This window comes from Scyliorhinus canicula, chromosome 1 (genome assembly GCF_902713615.1).
Source record: "Scyliorhinus canicula chromosome 1, sScyCan1.1, whole genome shotgun sequence".
Taxonomy (NCBI): Eukaryota; Metazoa; Chordata; class Chondrichthyes; order Carcharhiniformes; family Scyliorhinidae; genus Scyliorhinus; species Scyliorhinus canicula.
Genome location: NC_052146.1, coordinates 125,975,220 through 125,997,944, shown reverse-complemented (window position 1 = coordinate 125,997,944; position 22,725 = coordinate 125,975,220). Strand labels below are relative to the sequence as shown.

The 22,725-nt window shown below is 45.9% G+C and overlaps 1 protein-coding gene across 1 annotated transcript; it reads left to right on the top strand.

Moving 5' to 3' along the window:
- Positions 1-1,455: 1,455 nt before the first annotated feature.
- Positions 1,456-16,230, top strand: syf2 (SYF2 pre-mRNA-splicing factor). The gene is given in 9 exon segments (XM_038782770.1): positions 1,456-1,473; positions 3,159-3,189; positions 3,192-3,256; positions 5,685-5,786; positions 5,788-5,811; positions 6,912-7,029; positions 10,417-10,507; positions 13,854-13,952; positions 15,361-16,230. Coding segments are annotated over 9 exon segments (714 nt in total). The 3' UTR covers positions 15,527-16,230.
- The last annotated feature ends 6,495 nt before the right edge of the window (positions 16,231-22,725 follow it).

The window sequence follows — 22,725 nt, the reverse complement described above, 5'->3', positions numbered from 1 at the left end:
CCATATCAAGTCAGTTCCATATCAACCAACAACGAATGGGTTGGTTGAACGTTTTTGTGCAAGCATTAAAGTTACATTGACGCCACACAAGTGCCAGGCAATGACCATCTTGTACAAGAGAGGATCTAACCATCACCCCTTGACATTCAATGGCATTACCATTGCTGAATCCCCCACAATCAACATCCTGGGGTTACCATTGATCATAAACTGAATTGGACTAGCACATTAGTACTGTGGTTACCAGGGCACATCAAAGATGAGGAATCCTACAGCGAGTAACTCACCCTGACCCCCCACCCACCCAAGCCTGTCCATCATCTACAAGTAAGAAGTCTTACAACACCAGGTTAAAGTCCAACAGGTTTGTTTCAAACACGAGCTTTCGGAGCACGGCTCCTTCTTCAGGAGCCGTGCTCCGAAGCTCGTGTTTGAAACAAACCTGTTGGACTTTAACCTGGTGTTGTAAGACTTCTTACTGTGCTCACCCCAGTCCAACGCCGGCATCTCCACATCATCTACAAGGCACAGGAATGCAATAGAATGCTCTCCACTTTCCTGGATGAATGCAGCTCCAATAACACTCAAGAAGCTCAACCCCATCCAGGACGAATAAGCCCGCTTGATTGCTTCCCCTTCCACAAACATTCAAGCCCTCCACCACCGACAAACAGTGGCAGCCATGTGTACCATCTACAAGATGCACAGCAGTAGCTCACCAAACTTTCTCAGACATCACCTTCCAAACCCACGACCACTACCATCTGGGTGGGAGAATTCAGAATATCCAATTCACCTGACAGCATATGTTTTGGGACTTGTGGGAGGAAACCGGAGGAAACTCATGCAGACACGGGGAGAATGTGCAGACTCCATACAGAGTGACCCAAGTGGGAATCGAACCTGGGACCCTGGAGCTGTGAAGCAACGCACACTGTGCTACCCGTTTGTATATTCCAGCTTTCAATTAATTTGTAAGTGGATTCCTAAATAACTGCATGCGTTAGTAACTTCAGACATTGTGCAACTGGGTACTGATGGACTTGGAGCATTGTTGATTCCGCATGATGTTATAATTCCCGACACTGAATTTAATTCCCCCAATATTATAGCCTATTTGACGAGATTTTCAGATTGTCGACTGTTGGAGACCTCCTCCTGCCGCCAGGCAGGAACTGCCACAGTGGTTTGGAGGAGAAACCGAAGAGGGTCAGATATTTGTACCCTGCGGCGGCAGCACCAAACTTCCCCCAGGCCTTGGAAGGGTCGTCCTGGCCTGGGGTCGATCCCCTCAGTCCGCCTGCTCGAGCCAATGCGGAGGAAATCTAGCTGGGACTGCCATGGCAACGCTCGTCTCCACCGACCTGGCGCTCCGATGACGTAATCACGGCGGCTGAATGACAACGCCAGATTGTTGCGTAATTTCCGCGCAGCCCTTTTCGGGGCGAAGCTAAGATGGCGGCGGTTTGCGAGGTGAGCAGCGAAAGGCCTGTGTGAGTGGATCGAGCGCACAGGTCAACCGAGCTCTGGGTGCGTCCGGGCATGAAAATAAAGTTGAGCCCGAGTGGCGGGAGGGTGAAGGAGAAGCGTTTTAGCGGCGTGTGCCAATTACAGAGGGAAATCTTCAGGCCCAATGAATTGGCCCATGTTTACAAAAACATGATTTATTCTGATGAGGGAATAACTGAGAGCCAGTCAGAATGGGTTAGAAGGAGCTTCAGTTAATTGTAGCATCCAGTAAAGAGGCCAGGCTGACATTGGATACAGAATAAAATATTTTTTCCATGTCCCTGTCTGTATATTACCGATTTTCGCAGTTTTACAACAGGTTGGTCATAGGTGAGCTGCTTCCATTGGACATAAAATCTTTCTATAATAATGGAATCAGATACTCTGACTCTCATAGTCCTTCTCTGACCCTCATCGTCCTGCTCAGCAACAACTTCCATTTGTTACAGCGGCGTGGGTAGCGTGGTTAGCACTGTTGCCTCACAACGCCATGGACCTGGGTTGTTCGATGTCTGGCTTGGGTCACTGTCCGTGCGGAGTCTCTCTGCGTGGGCTTCCTCCAGGTGCTCCAGTTTCCTCCCACTAGTCCCGAAAAACGTGCTTGTTAAGTGAATTGAACATTCTCGGTGTAGCCAAACAGGCGCCGGAGTGTGGCAACTCGGGCATTTTCACAGTAACTTCATTGCTGTGTTAATGTAAGCCTACATGTGATACTACTAAGTATTATTATAACAAAGCAGAGTTGAGTGCCAGCTGTGTACTTGCAGGTGCAGGGGAAATTTCTTCATTGAGGATTATGAATCTTTGAGCCTCAGAGGGCTATGGATGCTCGGTTAATTATTTTCAAATGCTGAAATTAGTAGATTGTCAGTCGAATTAGGGGATCTGACAAGAAAGTGAAGTTGAGGTTGAAGATTAGCCGCGATCCTATTGAGTGGCAGAGTTGGGTCGAGGGTCTGTATCACCTCACAGAATCACAGATTAATACAATGCAAAGAGGCCCTTCGGCCCATCGAGTCTGCACCGACATCTGGGCCCGCCTACCGAATACCATTTTCCAGCACTTGGCCCATAGCCTCTTGTCCTGTTTATGTTCTTTTGTAACCTTTCATCCTTGAGACCAGAGTCAACTCTGATATTCTGGATTCACTCCTGAAGGTGTCACAGACCCCATAGCCACATGAACCTTTTTCCTAATATTTTTGTAAACGTCTGCTCTTTGCATTTGCTTGCCTCTGGTCTCATCGACTGAGCGTCCTGCCCTCGCTCAGAACCTGCGATCTATAACCACCCTTCAGCAGATTGTTCAAGTTTTTTCTGCTTCAAACCACATAAGATATAAAGCACATAAACAAATAATTCTGCCAACTACATTGCTAGCATTCATGCTGTACTTGAGCCTCTTCTCATCTCCCTAATCTATCATCATAGTCCTCTGTTTCCTTCTTCATATATGCTTGTCAAGTTCCTCTCGAATGTATCGATACTATTTGCTTCACCCAGTTCCACATTCTCCCCACTCTGGGTAAAGAACTTTCTGCTGAAGTCCCCATTTACTTTCTTGGTGAATTTGGCCAACATTTGGAAACTATCATGTTTTAAAAGCATTTACATTTCTGCCAGAATTTTGTTTCGTTTTGATATTACAGATCCAGGACAACCCTTGTAGCAGTGGCGAGGCTGGGATTCAGCAGCACAGAAACGGGAGGAAAGACTGAAGAGATTCCGAGATCTCCATCTTAAGCGAGTGAGAAATTAATGGCTATGTTATCTTGAATGTCTTGTTATTTCACTCGGGTGAGGGTAGTGCCTTCTTAACGGGAGAAGTGACCAGTAGTTAGCAAACGTATCAAACCAATACAACAAGCCAATAAGCAAAGCACCCTTATGAATGAAGTCAATTTTATATACACAATCGTTTGGTAGTATAAAAGGCAATAGGGACTATAGGCTTGCGAAGCTCCTGGGAAATACTAAAAGGTGCAAAGCTTGAACACATACCTCTTGTTTGCAAATAACACATTGTTCCCTATTGCTTTCTCCATGGCAATGCCTCCGCCAATCCGAGTCGACTTGCCAGTCAATTAACACCCTTTCATACTGTAGTATAAATTGTTGTGATATTTTGAAATTTGACATTCCCTTTGTCCTGGATTGGATTGGATTTGTTTATTGTCACGTGTACCGATATACAGTGAAAAGTATTTTTCTGCGAGCAGATCATTAAGTACATGGGAAGAAAAGGGACCAAAAGAAAATACATAATAGGGCAACACAAGGTATACAATGTAACCACATAAGCACCGGCATCGGATGAAGCATACAGGGTGAGTGTGAATGGGTAAGTCCATAAGAGGGTCAGTTAGGAGTCTGGTAACCACGGGGAAGAAGCTGTTTTCGAGTCTGTCGTGCATGTTCTCAGACTTCTGTATTTCCTGCCCGATGGAAGAAGTTGAAGAGTGAGTAAGCTGGATGGGAGGGGTCTTTGATTATGCTGCCTGCTTTCCCCAGGCAGCGGGAGTGTAGATGGAGTCACTGGATGGGAGGCAGGTTCGTGTGATGGACTGGGCGGGTGTTCACGACTCTCTGAAGTTTCTTGCGGTCCTGGGCCGAGCAGTTGCCATACCAGGCTGTGATGGCAGCCAGATAGGATGCTTTCTATGGTGCATCTGTAAAAGTTTGTAAGGGTTAATGTGGACATGCCGAATTTCCTTAGTTTCCTGATAAGTGCAAGACAAAAAGCTTTGGTAACATCTCTTTTTTTCAGCAATTTTCGATTTTATATGTAAAATTCACTTTTTGGTCTGATCAAGTTCTATTGGGATCATTTCAACCATTCCTTTTAACTTGTTATAATAAATATACTTAATCTTAGTCAACCATTCTAACAGTCCATGCGCTGTTGTTGATTGATGCTTAGCACAAGTATTAAAGATTACATGTTTGTTAGTAGGAGATATCCCTAAACAATCTGCACTGTGTCGATTTTCGTTGGACTTGGGAGGAGTGTGGGATTGTCTCATCTTAGGTAGTCCCTCGGAATCAATGATGACTTAGGTCCGCTCCAGTTTGGTGGGTTCTGAGATGTTGCTAATTTAAATGTTTTGGGTTTCTTTTGGTAATATGACTGCAGATCTAAAGTCTTTGGGCAGTCAGCAAAGGGTTTGAGCAAATATTACTGCCTAGCTGTTGGTAGGTAATACAAGCTGTGTAAGCTTAAAAGTTGCATTAAATTATTTGGACTCTTGACACTGTTATTTCTGTGCCTCAGTACAACACATGTAAGAATTCAAATGCTACTGGATTAATCAGACTCTTGCCTTTTTAAATTGAGAGCTCCCATGAAAAAAACTGGAAATCATACAATGGTGGGTTGTTTATTGCTTCAAAAAACATTCACTTACCCAACTTTATATCCCATAATAATTGGATCCTGAATATAAGATTGTAGGTCCAATTTATTTCTTTAATCTAATTCCCTACTGTTGTATTTAATTGTGCACAACAAGAGTCAATAGGACCAGCATTAGTGCTTAACAGTTTTATTAATTTTACTGTTTGATATTAGGCGATACAAATTGTAGCAATCTGTTGCTATAGAAACGCCCCGTTTCAGGTTATGCTTGTCTCTTCTTAGGTAGCCCCTCGGAATCAATGATCACTTAGGTCCGCTCCAGTTTGGTGGGTTCTGAGATGTTGATAAGTCCATTGTGTTACCTGCAGAATTTGCCACCCGCATGCAGTACAGGTGGTGCTTGGAGGATCAGGCAGATGAGACAGTTTCAGAGTTTTGCATGATCTCTCTGAATCTTCAACTTCGCGTCTGCATGTTCCTCCGAAGTCTCTCTGTATGTTCGGTGCTTTCCCAATTGAACCTTCTTAGTTTTGATCGGTCACAAGACAGGGTCTCCAATGAGCCAGTGGGGATTTATGACCTTTTCAGGGATGCTTTGGCGACATCACTAAAGCGTTTCTGTTCTCCTGGGAGCCTTCTGCTGCAACTGAGCTCAAGTCTTCTCATCAGATTGTGATGCTACTCCCTTTTTAAGTGTGAATATCTGAACTAGTCCTCTTAAACATTCTAAAGGTGTCAAGGTTCCACCACTATGCAAAGCTTTTTGAGAATTCTCAGAATCGTGATCCAAACAATAAAAGGCATCGTTTATTATTCACAGAATGAATCTCGGAAATTGAATCACCAAGCTGTGACAGAGGAGGACAGGATCCTGAAACTACCAAATAACTGGGAGTCCAAAAAAGCACGATTGGAATGGGATGCTAAAGGTGGAAGAGAAAAAAAAGGTATCCACAATATTTTAAGCTTACGACTTGCTCAAAGTCTGAACTGTTGAATCCTTTGGTGAAATTCTTAAATAGGAGGCTAAGGATATGGGCGGCATGGTAGCGCAGTGTTACCACTGTTGCTTCACAGCTCCAGGGGTCCCAGGTTTGATTCCTGGTATGGGTCGCTGTCTGGGCGGAGTTTGCACGTTCTCCCCATGTCTGCTTGGGTTTCTCTGGTTTCCTCCCACAGTCCAAAGATGTGCAGGTTAAGTGGATTGGCCATGATAAATTGCCCCTTAGTGTCCAAAAAAGGTTAGGGTGGGTTACAGGAATAGGGTGGAGGTGTGGGGCTGAAGTAGGGTGTTCTTTCTAAGAGCAGACTCAATGGGCCGAAGATTTTTTTTAAATTCTGAATAACAGGTCCCTTTGTGATATAAACACCTCAGTCTCCAGCAATTTTCTCAATTTTATCATTAAATTATGAAAAAATAATTGGGTACTCTAAATTTATAAAAAAACAATATCTCAAAAGTTCAGAGCAAGTCACCATTGTTGGCAACATGAATGCTGGCATACTCAGGGAAAAGTAACGTCTTGCGTCATTGACTTTGTCTATATATGTTTCTGGAACCTACCTCTTCATTCACCTGAGGAAGGAGCAGCGCTCTGAAAGCTAGTGATTCGAAACAAACCTGTTGGAGTTTAATCTGGTGTTGTAAGACTTCTTACCGTGCTCACTCCAGTCCAATGCCGGCATCTCCACACAATAGAAATTAGTACTGAGGGTTGTATTTAGCTACTGAAATACCACAGTTGAGCTTGTTCCAGAATGCACCCTTGTTCTTGGTTTGATACCAAGTCATACTGCAAATAAGATTGTATTAAAAATAGGAGTATAAAATTTGCATCATGGAATCAGTTAGACAGAGGGTCCGTTGTCCTTTATTTTCATAACAAAGAATGATAAATCCATATCTTAACTCTTATGTAAAACTAATTTTTGTTGCTGCTGGTTTGTTTGGTTCTTGATATACTAAAAAATGCCTGAGCCTGAAGTTATTATGTATTATAGTTCTGGAGCAGTGATTCCCATGTGTATTTCTTGCTTAACCTTGTAGGAGTGTCTGGAAAAAGGAGAAGATTATGAACGAGTTAAGCTATTGGAAATCAGTGCTGATGATGCGGAACGATGGGAACGAAAGAAAAAAAAGAAAAATTCAGATCCAGGATTCTCAGGTACTTGATCACTTTAAAGGCTGCTCACTGCTCAAAATAAAGGAAACTTAAATTGTGAAACTATCTGTCTGTTATTAATATCACCTTAAAATTGCTTTGATTTTATCCAGTCTTGTTCTGTCACTCTTATGGAGTGGTATACAGTAGTCCCCCGTTATACCGCGCTCCGCAATACCGCGGTTCACGATATACGGCGGGGGGGGGCTTATGGACCCCAACTGTCAGCTTCCCTCTCCGGATCAAAGTGAGCCGGCCGCTGAAATTGACACTGCCCGGCTGCTCTCTCCCTCCCATCAGCCGGGCAGTGTCAATTTCAGCGGCCGGCTCACTTTGATCCGGAGAGGGAAGCTGCTCTCTCACTGAAACAATCAGCCGGCCGCTGAAATTGACACTGCCGGATGATTGGAGGGAGTGAGAGCAGCCGGCCGCTGAAATTGACACTGCCGGCTGATTGGAGGGACTGAGAGCAGCCGGCAGTGTCAACTTCAGCGGCCGGCTGATTGTTTCAGTGAGAGAGCAGCTTCCCTCTCCGGATCAAAGTGAGCCGGCCGCTGAAATTGACACTGCGGCTGCTCTCTCCCTCCAATCCAACTTTTAAGTTGTTTTTAAAAATGCAAGCCAGTGCTTGTTTTAATTAGATCCACGATGGGGGTTTAAATTTATTTAAAAATCTATGCATGCGCTTCCCATTGTGAGTCTACGTGGGTCTGATCTCTCCCCCTGCCCCCCTGTCTTGGACCCCAACACCCGCGTTATAAAAGGGGACTACTGTAATAAGCAGTTGGAATTGTGGCTGCACATTCTTGCCCACCTTTTCTAGGCAGCATATTCCAAAGGATCAGATTGGAAAGCATTGTTGCAGCTATTACGTCCCAGTTGATGTTATAGCTGGATCCCAGAATTGAACCCTGGCTCAAAGACTGTAACTTTTATTTTTTTATAAAATATGGAGGAATAGTTACAGGGTCGGTAATAGTTTTAACCACAAGAAAAACCATCCGAAATCCAGGCAGGTTTTCCAAATAACACTTTTAAACAAAGTTTCCGTTCCACTTTAACAGTAAATCCAGTCCAGGATTTATACCATCCCTTTTAAGTTTCCTTTGGTCTTAAACGTTTATACACAAATCCGAGATCCTGCCAATGATTTTTAAAAAATAATCTTTATTGTCATAAGTAGGCTTACATTAACACTGCAATGAAGTTACTGTGAAAAGCCCCTAGTCGCCACATTCTGGCGCCTGTACACAGAGGGAGAATTCAGAATGTCCAAATTGCCTAACAGCATGTGTTTCGGAAATGTTGGGAGGAAACCGGAGCACCCGGAGGAAACCCAGGCAGACACTGGGAGAACATGCAGACTCGACACAGACAACGCACATTCCACAGGCTGTAGTAAAATCTCTCAAACCTGAAATCACCTCGGACATCTTTCTGGCACCTGAGCCTTCTCAGCTGTGTCTGTCTTGACTGAATAATGCTCCGTTCTAGTACCTTTAACCTCCGACTTCTTGGAAGCTTTTCTTCATTTCACTAATTTTGTTAACTAGTTGCCCTTCAGATCTCTACTTGTTTTCTTAACCATTACTGCATAGTATGGCCTTCTAGCAAGGTGAGATAAATGTTCTCGCTTTAGTCTTCTGAACCAACTGCTTCTTGCAGAGCTGTGACATCTGCCTTCTCTCTCACTACCTGTTTCCAAATGCAATCAAGTTAGCTATACTAAAAACTTAAAAGCTTCTCTACCTTACAAGGCCCCAGTTGCTAAGCAGCACAGCCACATGCTTATGCCTTTTAGTTATTCTTCATGCCGTACCCTTTCTCAGCACAATAGAAAATCAGTTGGAACATAACCAACCCCCACACACACACAAACCCCTTGTCCCAGCATGAATCTAACTATGTTTTGCCCTTTCAGGTACAGAAACGTTAAATTAAGCACACATAAAACTATACCTTATGTCTAATGTTTACCAGTACAAATGTAAATCCCTTTAAATAACCTTTGCTTTCCAAACACAGCCCAGAAGCATGTTATTGGCTCCTGCAGTTGTAAGTTATTTTACTGTTTAAAATTGATTAAATACACATCAAAGGCAGGAGGTTTAAAAAATATCATTGTTGTAGTTGTCTGCTGAAGGCTTTTTTTCGCTTTAACTGACATCACTTTCATGACTCCCTCTGGTACCTCACCCATGTCATTTTTCCTTCCCCAAGACACCTACATGTGTGCATCAAATAGGGGCACTGGGTAGCAATTAGAAGTAGAAAGTCTATGACTTTTTAAAAATTTCACCTCCTACCGCACATTGATTGAGATCAGTGAACTCAGCACAGACTGAGGATGTAACCTGGGATGTTTCTGGTTTGTATGGCTCAACCACTCCACAGAAAGTCGTTAAGCATCCTAATTATTAAAATATTTTTTCTGCTGGAATAATGGAAGGCCTGATTTGCTACCTATATTAGATCTATTATGCAGCTCAAAATTCTCCAAGCCTCATTCATGAACTAAGAGTGCAGGCAACAAACCTGTACCTAATCCTGTGCCTTTGCTACCTCATAAACAACTGCCATGATCTGTATCAGAAGGATCTCCAGCATGACTTCAACAACTACTTCTATTTATAAGCCACCTTTACTGTAATGAAATGTCCCAAAGCACTTTACAGAGACATTATTAAACAAAATATGACACTGAGCTGCACAAGGAAATATTAGGGCAGGTAAAAGCTTGGTCAAAGAGCTGCTTGTTACAGAATGCCTTAAAGGAAAAAGTGAGGTGGAAAGGTTTAAGGAGGGATTTACATAGCATCGGACCCCAGATTGGTGGAACTCCCTTCCTCCCAGAGTTGTCCCTCTTGGAATATCCCTAGATTCAACTAAGCATCTTTCTTTGAAATCAAGAATTTACTTTGTTTAAAATTGCAGATATAGATATCCTACACCTCATGACACACTCTATTGATATATCAACATTGTGTGTGCCACCTGAAATGGTCTTGGAGGCAACCAGTTAAAGTGATATTCAAGGATATGTCAGCAGATCTGACATTCAGCCACGCGGGGACATTTGGTTCAATGTCATGTGCAGAAGTGGCCCTAAACAGTCACTTATTTTATCAAACTCACAAAAATGATTGTCAAATTCATCTTAATTGTGCCCCACTTTTTATGTGTTCTCTTATTGTAAAACATAGAATTTTAAGATCACTAATTGAGCTTTTTGAGGCTTTTTATCAGGATAGGACATTTTCATTCGAAAACAAAGAATCATGTGTGATCCTGTAAAGTTTTTCTTTAATTACCTTATCACAGGCTATGTTCAGTTGTGAACGAGGTTTGTAACTCTTAATGCTAAGCTGCTTATTTATTTTTTTTGTTCAGACTTTGCAGCAGCTCAGTTCCGCCAGTATCAGAGATTAGTGAAGCAGATTAAACCAGACATGGAGGACTATCAGAAGCAGAAGGATGATGTGTGAGTTTACTTTTAAAACTGTACCTTCTGATCTTCATCCTATTCCCTGACTGGGGAGAAAACTGCTGGTGTAATAAAGAAAATACCTATCAGTATAAGACCACAAAAGTATTCCATGGGGAGTTTTAATTGATGGCACTCAGGTCTATCCGCTTCATTTTTTAAGGCAACTTCCCTTTAAATAGCATGTTTAACATTCCCAGGTGCTCACAGGAGTATTATCAGAATAAACATGTCACAAGCCACATAAGATAATGGCCCAGATTTTGTGGTGGTAATGATGGCACAACTGTAAAGTCTGTTGTCATTACGCCACCAAATGTTGTGCTTCTTTCGAGGATGTGCAGTTGAAGAACCTCAGACTACTCTCCGTGGGATATGTGTGACCAGAACTTTGTACACTATTATTCTTGCTGTAAACAAAACACCAAAAAAGATGCAGCTTGTTGAATGAGTTGGAACTGGGGTTGTAATGGTGCACTAACTTCATGTTACTGCTAAAGACTGTCACTGACTGTGAAAAGCAATTGCTGTTTGTGGAATGACATTCTTCTTATGTGAAAAACATTTTAAAATAATGTAATGTTTTATTTATATTGATATTTTAGCTGCTATCTAAATCCACTTTTTTTAAATGTTGCTATTAAAACATAAAAGTGAAGGAAAGTAAGTGCTTTTAACTTCCTGGTTTGCTGTCTGTGGGATAACTCCATGTGATTGACAACTAATTCCTTTGGCACACATCTCTGCTGCTCATGCTGGAAATTCCCCTTGGCACCAGATTTGAACTGTCATCCGGAATGGGGAAGTCCATGGCACAGAGATCCACAAAGTTTTTGTCGGAAGCCTTCTTCAACTTTGGCGGTGAGCAACCTTGCTTCACCACTGAATGCAACATCATAACACCATTATTACGACTTGGTCAAAGGAGCTAGGTTTTATGGAGTGTCTTAAAAGCAGTTCAAGGAGGGAATTCCAGAGTCTGGACCTAGGCTGTCAGTGGTTGAGTGATAAATCAGGGATGTGCAGGAGACCAGAATGGGGGAACACAGAGCATTAGGAGATACGAAGTGAAGGGAAAGTCCATGAAGGGGATTGAACACAAGGATGGAGATATCAAATTTGGAGGCGTTTGCCAAGCCTTGAGGCAGCATAGGTCAGCAAACACAGGGTTGATGAGTGAATGGGACATGGTGTGAGTTAATGCAGGCATCAAAACTTCGAATGAGCTGACGTTTAGGAGGTTGGAGGTCAGTGAAGAGAGTATTAAAGTAGCCAAACTGGTGACAGAAGCATTGGTGAGGATTTCAACTGAAGATGGACTGAGGAATGTGTAGAGCAATATGGTATTACAGATGGTCCAAGCAGGTGGTCTAAGTGATGCAACAAATGATTTCTCCTAAGAACCTTTAAATAGCATAAGCATTTTTAAAAGCAATAACTTACCCAGAAAATGAACAACGCAATGTTTCCCGACCCATTGACTTTACTTCAAAATAAATTTCAAAGTAATTCTCATCAAGTCAAATTTGTTGTTATCTAAACGCTGGACACAAAGCAAACAAATCTGCAGCCAGACTGGACTACAAAAACCTTTCGAAGTAGCCCACTATAATTCATGGAATTCTTCCCAGAAGACCTTCTGAATTGTTGGTCTTAGCCTTGGCACTATAGTTCTTTAGATTAATATTAAAACTATAACTTGCTTACATTGTGATTTCAAATAGTCTGAAAGGTGCTGTCTCCTGTTTGGAGTACCATCCATAGGTGCCAACAGCGCTCTGTACTTTTCCCAGTGGGTCATCTTAACATGCACCTTGAAAGTGAATACGATAGCCTGTTTGATTGTAGTGCATCACATCAAAGCCTGGATCCTTGGTGCCACCACAAATGTCGGAAAATCTCATCTATGATAAATCAGTTTTTCCTGTTCAAACTGTTTTCATTGGTCAGTTTAAGGGGTGCATTTATTAATCCTTCTGGCGCACTCGGAGAACTGGAACACATGGCATACATGCAGCTGCGAACAGTTGGAGGCGTTGGGTGTTGGTGGAGAAAGAAAAGCAGAAGATACAGGAAACATGGCAACAAAATTGCTTTAGCTGAAGAGATGGATTCTTTGAGCGTTGTGATGGGATTGATGGGTGGAATGGGGATGTCGAGAGGAATTGAATGGCTCGGGATGGAGGGAATTGCATGAGATGGGTGGAAGGACATGAGAGGGGAAGGCATGGAAGGAATGGCACAGGGGTGGCAAGAGTGGAATGACGTGGTGGAGATGGGAGAGTTGGAGGAATTCATTGAGATTAGTTAAGTGTGGCAAAATGGCTTTATTGTCACGTAGCTTACATTAACACTGCAGTGAGTTACTGTGAAAGCCCCTAGTCACCACATTCCGGCACCTGTTCGGGTACACAGAGAGAGAATTCAGAATGTCCAAATTACCTAACAGCACGTCTTTCGGGACTTGTGGGAGGAAACCGGACCATACGGAGGAAACGCATGCAGACATGGGGAGAACGTGCAGACTCTACACAGACAGTGACCCAAGCCGGAACCTGGGACCCTGGAGCTGTCAAGCAACAGTGTTACCCCACTGTGCTACCATGCTGCCCTGAAGACATGATAACAATCTATACCTTCCAGAGTTTATTTACAGTCTAATTCCAATTGGACATACCACCATGTAAACCTTGATTCAAGGGAAGTGCAGTTTATAATCTTGATATGAAACTTGAATAATAAATCATTTTCTTCAATAATAGATACTGAAATTATAACAAGCAGATTTCATGGAAGTAGAGATGTTCATTCCTCAAATATATTGAGCCCCTCAAATATAAGCCTGTGTTTACAACTCGGGGAGGAAAACAGTTTCCAATTTTCCTTTCATGTTCTATGACAGTAACAAGATCATACTCATATGGCCAGATTTTTGATTAACATTTGGATTAATATTCCTAGACCTGTTCTTATGGACAGCTTTATGAAGTTTTCTCAGAATGGGAAGCTTTGCTTCTGTAAAGTCTTTGAGGAAAGAATAACTAGAAATCCTGTATTTAAAGAAGTACTGTTGCAAGAAAGGTACCAAATTTTATTGCAAATGTTTTGTGGGTCACTGCTACTACTGAATAAATCCGATGATGGCTAAGATTTACTTTTTAGAATGCACTTTCCCTTTCTCACATGAACTTCTTCACATTGCATTTGGATTGTTAGGCTTCCCAAAAAACCTCTATTGACATCACAGTGGCATTACTGAGAGCAATTATTCTATTATTATTGGGCTTAAAAATATCTTTCTACCTATGCTAAGAGGACTTGTTTTTGTATATCTTACCAACAGTGGAGAGGAGTTCTATGCAACTGCAAACAGTCTGATGCATGGCAACCATGTTCCATCCAAAGCAGGCGTGGACAGGCTGGTGGCAGATGTTGAAAAACAGTGAGTGTGTTTTTTAATGCTATGTTGCCTATTATGTGTTTGTAAATCGACGTATTGCAACATTAGTTCATTTTGCAGAACTGGAAGGACAGGAAATCAGCATACACAACTGATATAGACTAATGGTTATTGTGTTGTTGTATTAGTGTTGTGCTGCGAACTGCTGGGGAGTGCTGCTTAAAGTGTTTAACTATTATCTTGAGCACTAATCAGTTTGTGGTGCCTTATTGGAGCATTAAACAGATGTGATTGTACACTTGAGCAATTACTAGATAATTCCAGGTGTGTCCTATAATAGTTTGCACTTTAAAAATGTTTTCTGAAGTGCTGCCAGGGATTAGCGTCTGTTGTATTTATAATTAGTTAGCATACCTGATCTGTTTCTGTTGTCCTGGAAGACTCCCAATTTGCAAGTGTTCTGATCTGCGGATTGGTGAGGAATGTGCATCAAATTTCTGGACAGGTCCTATGGGGATGTTGGCTGGTACTGAATGTTAGAGTTGTTTCCCAGTGCCAGGATTGGCATCCCGAGCTCTGGAAGAAGCTAATTCCTCATCTTGCTTCAGTGACAGCTGTCAGAAACAAATCCGTTGAATGCATTATGCAAGCAAGTCTTTCCGGCCAGGAAACCCAACACAGTGGGTCTCCGTAAGGGTGTTACTGAACTGGAACAAATAAGGTTGTTCTTTTACAGTCTTTTTTAGAAGAGTACTTCTCTGAAAGTACTCCTCACCCCCATCCCCCACTCTAATGAATTTTCCCCTGTAAAGTTCTAATTACAGCCATTGAATGAAAACGCTTCAGGGGCTAACCAGGCTGCCAGAATACAAAGCAGTCAGACATGTTGCACAATTCCAGTATTTCTGAGCATAGGGCCTCACTTATAATGTCTCCTTTGGGAGCCATTGAAGAAACTGTATTCCAGTGAGGTGCTAAGAGTTCCATTTCCTATATATGTCGAATGTATTTAGCAAAATTAGTAATTAATGAAGTAGTATTGTCTGTAAATACACATCATTCAACCAAAACACAGTCTTAGCCATGTTAGCATCAATTGTATAGAAATGAAGATAATTTTTTAAAGAGGGTTGTGCACTTTGGAACTGTTCGCCTCATAAGGTGATGGAAATGGGGTGATTGAATATTTTTAAGTGTATATATTCTTCTTTGGCAAGGGCATCAGGAGTAATGGGAATGTGGAATTCAAAACACAAACAGATTCAACTGTGATCTTATTAAATGGAGCAGACTCATGAGGTCAAATGACCTGCTTCTGTTCTTGATCTGTATGTTCGTACATATATCTTTCAAATTAATATAGGTAACCAAAAATCTCTCCTGGACAAATTTTGGTAAATTTAGCTTTGTTTTATTATTGTTAGTAGCACAAATGTAATTTTTTTTTCAGAATTGAGAAGCGTGCCAATACAGCAGGCGTTCGCCGTTACAATGATGACGCTGACATTGACTACATTAATGAGAGAAATGCCAATTTCAACAAGAAGGCAGAACGATTCTATGGAAAATACACTGCAGAGATCAAGCAGAATTTGGAAAGAGGAACTGCAGTCTAACTTTTCCTTGAACATTCAAATGGCCTATCATATGCAGAGGTTGTGATAAGCCTTGTAACTTGTACTGCTGTGTAAATTCAACCTTTTAACCAATGTTGCTAAATATTTGATGCAATGATCATCACTCATGGATTCTCTCTTAACAGAAAACTCATTCATCGTTTACTGGCATATGCTTTCCAGGTGACTACTAAGGTTTATAAAGTATCTTGCCTGGACCATCATGCCTCCATGCAGGGGCCTCACTTATAATGTCTCCTTTGGGAGCCATGCAGAGTTTCTGACTTTTGGCTAGGAGTATTGAGCAATTAATATTGTTTGACTTTTGTACTTGTTATCTATTCATTATTCAAAAGGAAGTTTTGTATAACTTTTGATTAATGTCTTATGGTTATAGTTCAGACTTTCATGACGATTTAAGATATACTGTGGAACAAAGCTTGCCTCCATTAGTCAAACTATTAATTCCAAACGTTTGCAAAACATACATGAATACAAATGCAAGATAATGACTTCTTGTTGATATTGCAAGTTGGTTACACGTTGTATAGTTTCTTGTGAATATTTTCATCAGATAACAAATAATCATTACTAGACACTGATCTTTGCTGCTGTTAGAGCATTTTTCTGTACGATTTATTATCTGTAAATATCCTGTAATAATGTATGACAAGTTGTCTAAATAAAATAAATTTCACATTAAATGTCTTTCTGTTGCTAAACTGTTTTCACATTTTGAAAAGGTTCGAAATTAATTACCCATACATATTCCTTGGAAGAGACTTTTTCCTTTATACATTCATGGGAAGGCCATCCCATCCCTAATTGTCCTTGAAAATGTGATGGTGAGTTAAACCAAAATAGTCCATGTGGTATGGGTAGTGCTACTGGGGAGGGCCATTTCCAGGATTTTGAACCAATGACTGAATGAGCGGCGATATATTTCCAAGTTATGTAACTTGCACGTGATAGTGTTCCCACAAGTGTGCTTCCTTGTCCTTCGAGGTTAGGATTTGGCAGCCTTTTTTATTATGAGCTTTTTTTGAGAAATCTGCTCGAAATAGAAACTGTTCACGGCCACACAAAAAAAAATTCAGCATCAAATCAATTTTCTTCTCCGAATGAAGCATCAATAAGCAATGTGCTTATAAAAATGATAGAATGCTTTATACTTTCATGTTTTTATAATAAAGTTTGTAATAAATTAAATTTTTTGTTAATTTTGTGACAATTTTCCAGCCCAAGTTTCTTGTACAAAATAGCTTATAATATTTAGATAAATATATTGTTTTTCAGCTACATTAGAAACATTAATATTGCAACCATTAAACCTAATTCTTGAACCTAAGAATATATCTTGTAGGCACAATTTGTAGGCACACAACTAATTATTTCAAGAAGGGTGTTACTTCTGTTAAGAATCCATGAAAAGGGGCAGTGCAGTGGTTAGCACTGCTGCCTCACGGCACCGAGACCCCAGGTTTAATCCGGGCTCTGGTCACTGACCGTGTGATGTTTGCACATTCTCCCAGTGTTTGCATACGTTTTGCCCCCACAACCCAAAGATGTGCAGGGTAGGTGGATTGGCCACACTACATTGCCCCTTAATTGGAAAAAAATAATTGGGTACGCTCAATTTTTTAAAAACATAATCCATAAAATTTATCAAAATACATTTTTTGTTATAATTTTAGAGTACACAATTCATTTTTCACAATTAAGGGGCAATTTAGCATGGCCAATCCACCTACCGCACATCTTTGGGTTGTGGGGGCGAAACCTACGCAGGCACGGGAAGAATGTGCAAACTCCACACACACTGACCCAGAGCCGGGATCAAACCTAGGGGGGCGAGAACGGGAGGGGGTCCAGAGCGGGGGGGAGTGGGGGAGACGGGTGGGGGAGACGGAGGGGGGAGTGGGGGAGACGGAGGGGGGAGTGGGGGAGACGGAGGGGGGGGAGTGGTAGTGGGGGGGTAGGGAGAGAGTGAGCGAGTGACCCGTCCAACCCCGGTTACAAAATGTCTGCCACCATGCCATGGCGTGCCGGTCACGAGTACACAGCCACTGGTTGCCCTGTGGCTTACGGACACAGGCCACTGACGCACCGGTGAAGAGGACGTAGTTAACTGCCCGTTGGATGCAGAAAGTGACCAGGGGTTAGGCTGCCCGCGTGGTCAAGCAGCGCGACCAGCCACCGGGACACACAGGTATCCCGTGGCAGGCGGCTGCCGAGGTGTCGACTAACCTCCGTCTAACATGTCCCGTTTCTCTGCCCCCCACCACCCTTCTGCAGGTTAGCACAATGTCTGTGAACAGAACGGCTATGTTCGCACATGGTTGGGGCTGCTGCACTGCATTTGGAGATGCAGCAGCATCCACAGCCACAACCCGCAGTGGATGCAGGGCCAGCTGCAGCAGCAGAGGGAAGGGCCGAGGAGTTGCCAGTCGTCGAGCAGCATGGGGGGGGACGAGGAGGAGGAGGGGGAGGAGGAGAGAGTGAGGGTGCAGCCACGGCACCAGAGGCGACGACCAAGGCCGAGAGTGTACCCGTGCCCAGATCTCTTTCCTAACAATGACGGACATCACCTGCAGGAGGAGACTCCGGCTGAGTAGGCGGACAGTGATACATATCTGTGACCTCGTGGCACACCTCGCCCCACGTGGAACGGGGGGAGGACACGCAATCCCGGTTGCCATCAAGGTGACGGTCGCTCTAACTTCCATGCGACCGGCTCCTTCCAGTCTCCGAGCGGGGACCTCTCCGGATCTCCAGTCATCGGTCCACAGGTGTATAAGGGATGTGACCGATGCCCTCTATGCCATCGCGGACCGCTACATCACCTTTCCCGAGGACCGAGCAAGTCAAGACTCACGAGCTCGTGGATTTGCCAGCGTGGCCGGGATACCGATGGTGCAGCGGGCAATCGATTGTGTTCACGTCCCCATGCGCCCGCCTGCAGGGACAGGGAGGTGTTCACAAACAGAAGGGGGACATACTCCATTAATGTCCAGGTGGTATGCGACCCCCACATGAGGATCATGAACGTCTGTGCAAGGTTCCCAGGGAGTGTGCATGACTCCTACATACTGGCGCAGTCGTACATCCCTGCGATGTTTGAGGGATGTCCCCCCCAGCTGAGGGGCTGGTTGCTAGGCGACAGGGGTTATCCGCTGAGGTCTTGGCTGATGACGCCTATACGGAGGCCTGAGACCAATGCGGAAACACGATACAATGAGGCCCATGCAGCAACCAGGGGTGTGGTGGAGCGCTGCCTTGGCCTCCTGAAGATGAGATTCAGGTGCCTGGACCGCTCTGGAGGGGCCCTGCAGTACCAGGCCGACAGGGTCGCTCGCATTGTTGTGGTCTGCTGTGCACTGCACAACATCACGATGCAGAGGGGAGATGACCTGCTGCAGGAGGCGGAGGGAGAAGCCAGTGGCAGTGGTGCCAGTGGCATTGGTGCCAGCACAGAGGAGGAGGAGGAGGCTGACGGAGTGGCGGGCGCAGCACGCAGACACGACCCAGGTGCTGGTGATGTCCAGGAGGCGGCACGATGGACCCGGCGAGGACGGCGGGCACGCGACGCCTTGTTGGCAGCACAGTTCACGCGTCGCATGTGACGTCCCCGCTGAACACCAAACCACCACCTGCATCGCTAGTCATGCAGAGGGTCAACACACAACTGCCACCACCACAACCCCCCCCCACCCCCTCTCAGTGTACACTGCTCCACTTAGACATCACCCTTACCACTGGGTCCAGACGATATGGTACAACATCGATGGCTGTGTCAGCGGGTGGGATCAGTGCCATGTGGAATGATGACAGCCTGCTCTGCGAAGAGCTGTGAGCTCAGAATCGTTAGAGAGAGTCTGACCCATGGCAATAGCTGAACCATCCACCTTGGTGGCCGCTGAGATTGTCACGGACACTCTATCACGTGCCCGCGTGGGCTAGCTGTGGAAGGGGGTTGGGGGGGGGGGACTGCACACCCGGCACCGAAGTTTCACCGCTCGTCAACCCCAGCGACACTCGGTCACCATCACGAATCCTGTGGCTGTGGAACAATCACACGGTATTACAAGTAAGGTGGAACAGTGCGTTTAATGTGAACAAACATTTACAGGTGCCCTAGCCCCTACAACTAAACTGTGCCCTTCACCCGTGCCAACTTACTCAGTGTCTATCTTAGTTGCCTTACGGGCCCTACCACTACGTCTAAGTGATTCCCCAGATGATACAGCAGGAGTAGAGGAGGACTGCTGCGAATTGCCCCCTTCGACTTGTTTCTCCTTCGGCAAGCGTTTCCTGGGGCGACCCGGCCTTGATGGGCCAGGCTGCTCTGCGGGTGTCTCGGGTGACGTTGTGCCACCCTGCTCTGCCTGCTGCCCACCCGATGCACCAGGGATGGGACGGGGGGAGGCCGAGAATTCCGGGACGTCCCCGTGATGGAGTTAATGGGACGGGCCCCGAAACCTCCTCCTCCCTCGGGGAGCCCGGTGGCCCCCGGGCCTCACTTTGGGACAGAGGTGTGAGCGGGGAGGTGCCCCGTCACGACACCTGGCGCTGCCAATCCTGGAGGCCTGCAACGGTATCCACCAGGATCCGAAGGTTTGCAGAGACGGAGTCCAGGGAGTTAGACATTCCCGCCAGGGACTGTGCGACCTCAACCTGTGAGTGCACGACGCCATCCAGCACGTGTGTCAGGCGGTTGATGCTCTCCGCGACTGACTGCTGCGACTGGGCCATGACCTGCTGAGACTCGGCCAAGGCCCGCAGCGCGCCAGCAATGTCGTTTTGGCTCTGGCGCATTGCTGCCTGTGAGAGGGCAACCCTGTCCAGGGCCGAGGATGACGCCTGCACGTGAAGCCCAACGTCTTGCATAACCTGACCCATGGCCAAAAACCGTTTCACCCATTGCCTCCACCGCGGATGCCACCGTGCGGTGTCGGCCTGGGTCTCTGCCATGAGCGGCACCACTCCCTGCTCATGGACCGCGGTTCGACTCCTCTAACAGCGTCTGCAGAGGTCTGGAAGACAGCCCTCATCCCGTCATTGTGTCCCTGGGTTTCTTGATGCATCGGCTGTGCGGGTGGGTTGAGAAAGTCCAGGAACTCTGAAAACGTCTGGGAGCCAGCTGCATGCTGGGCCTAGCCTGTCCTCCGCCAGTCCGGGCCCTCGGCTGCTTCGACCTCCACCTGCTTGTACCTGCTCAGCTGTAATGTGCGACCCAGACTGTGACCTAGGAGCCTCATCAGTAAATAGGCCAGCCGGGGTGAGTGTCTCTGGGATGGTGGATGGTGTGGGAGATAGCTGTGCCGCAATCTCGAGGTCATCTTGGGTGGACGCCTCCTCGATGTCATCGGCCCGCTGAGAGGCCGCAGGGCGTTCGCAGGCCATTTCTTTATCTAGCGGTGTCGCCGCCCTCTGGGCGTCCTGCTCCACAGATTCTGTTGAGGACGATGGGACTCCCCGCTGATCAGGCACCCTCTGTCGTGCGGCCCCAGGTGAGGTGGGGGCAGATGCCTGTGTCCGTCTGGAGCCAGACGGCCCTGGTCGTCTCGGCATCACGTCCCAGGAAGAGAATGAAACGGGTTATTTAGAGACGCTCGGACCGGCGCGCTGGACTGTCCCAGTGGCAGAGTGTGAAGGGACAGAGGATGGGGGAGGTATCCCAGTGGGCAGGGTGTGTGAAGGGACAGAGGATGGGGGAGGTGTCCCAGTGGGCAGGGTGTGTGAAGGGACAGAGGATGGGGAGGTATCCCAGGGGGCAGGGTGTGTGATGGGACAGAGGATGGGGGTGATGTCCCAGTGGGCAGGGTGTGTGAAGGGACAGAGGAAGGGGGAGATATCCCAATGGGCAGGGTGTGTGAAGGGACAGAGGATGGGGGAGGGGGGGGTGTTTGTCATGCAGGGTTGTCTCACTTGTTGCAGCTCCCGAGTAGCAGATCCACCAACAAGGTCCATCCGCGATCTCCCGAGTAGCAGATCCGCCAACAAGGTCCAGGGCCCTCTGCTCAAAAGTGGTGAGGGGCCGCAGGATGGGCGAACCCCCTCCCGTCTTGTTCCGCTCACGGGTGTTGTGAGCGGTCTTGTCCTGTTGGGGGAGGGGGCATAGGTAGATTATTACAATACGGCAGGTATCAGCAGTCCGTTCAGATACTGGTACAGTTTGGGGGTCAAGTTGTAATAAGACGATTGCATCTCCCATGGGGGCCAGAGCACTGGGTCTGTGACAACTTTGTGAACCACCCTCAACTCACTCTGCCACAATCCCCTCCACCCCCCATGCCAGGGGGGAGGTGGGTGATTAAGTAAAGGGGGGGGAGGGATGGTTGTGACCCGGGGGCACCCACTTGGCACTTACCCTGGCAGCCCTGGTGAGGTCGTGCATCTTCTTCCGACACTGGTCAGCTGAACGAGGGGTCTGCCCCACAGCGCTGACGGCAGCAGCAACCTCACGCCAGGCCTGGCGCACCGCGCTGGCAGGGTGGCGATGCCCTCTACGTGGGCAGATGATGCCCCTCCTCTGCTCGATTGATTCGAGCAGCATCTCCACATCAGCCTCCACAAACCGCGGGGCTGCTCTCCTCAGCTCCGACATCTTGGCCTACAGTTTCTGTGCTCGCCCGCGCCTTTTTACGGCGTCGGGCGGCGTCACGTGGGCGTGTCCGTAGCGTCGCCGCGTTCCGGCGTCATCGCGCACGTGATTGACGTGGCCCCGTTCCTAGCCCATTTCCCGGACGTGAATACCTCGGGTAATGGGTCGTGTCGGGCCTTCGCAAAACTCGGCCGTTTTCATGGCCAACTTTGCGATTTTCCGCGGGTGCGGAGAATCGCGCCCGGGATCTCAGCACTGAGGCAGCAGTGCTAACCACTACGCCACCATGCTGCCCCAATCAAAATAATACTATTTTCCCGGTGGGAATTGAAGGTTATCTTCTGGTTCTTTTGAGTTGGCATTCTCTACAAGAGATTTTTTTAATGAAATGAAAACTGGTTGGGAGCTACAATTGAGATGTTATTCAGACACGTTACTTGAGCCATAGGTTGCTAACCTTTGTTCTAGGTGGTAGGGTGGAGGTTATTCATGAGGCCCCACCTTCTCAACCTTACCCCTTGCCTGAGGTGTGATCCTCAGGTTAAATCACCACCAGTCAGCTCTCCACCCAAAAGGGGAAAAGCAGGCTACGATC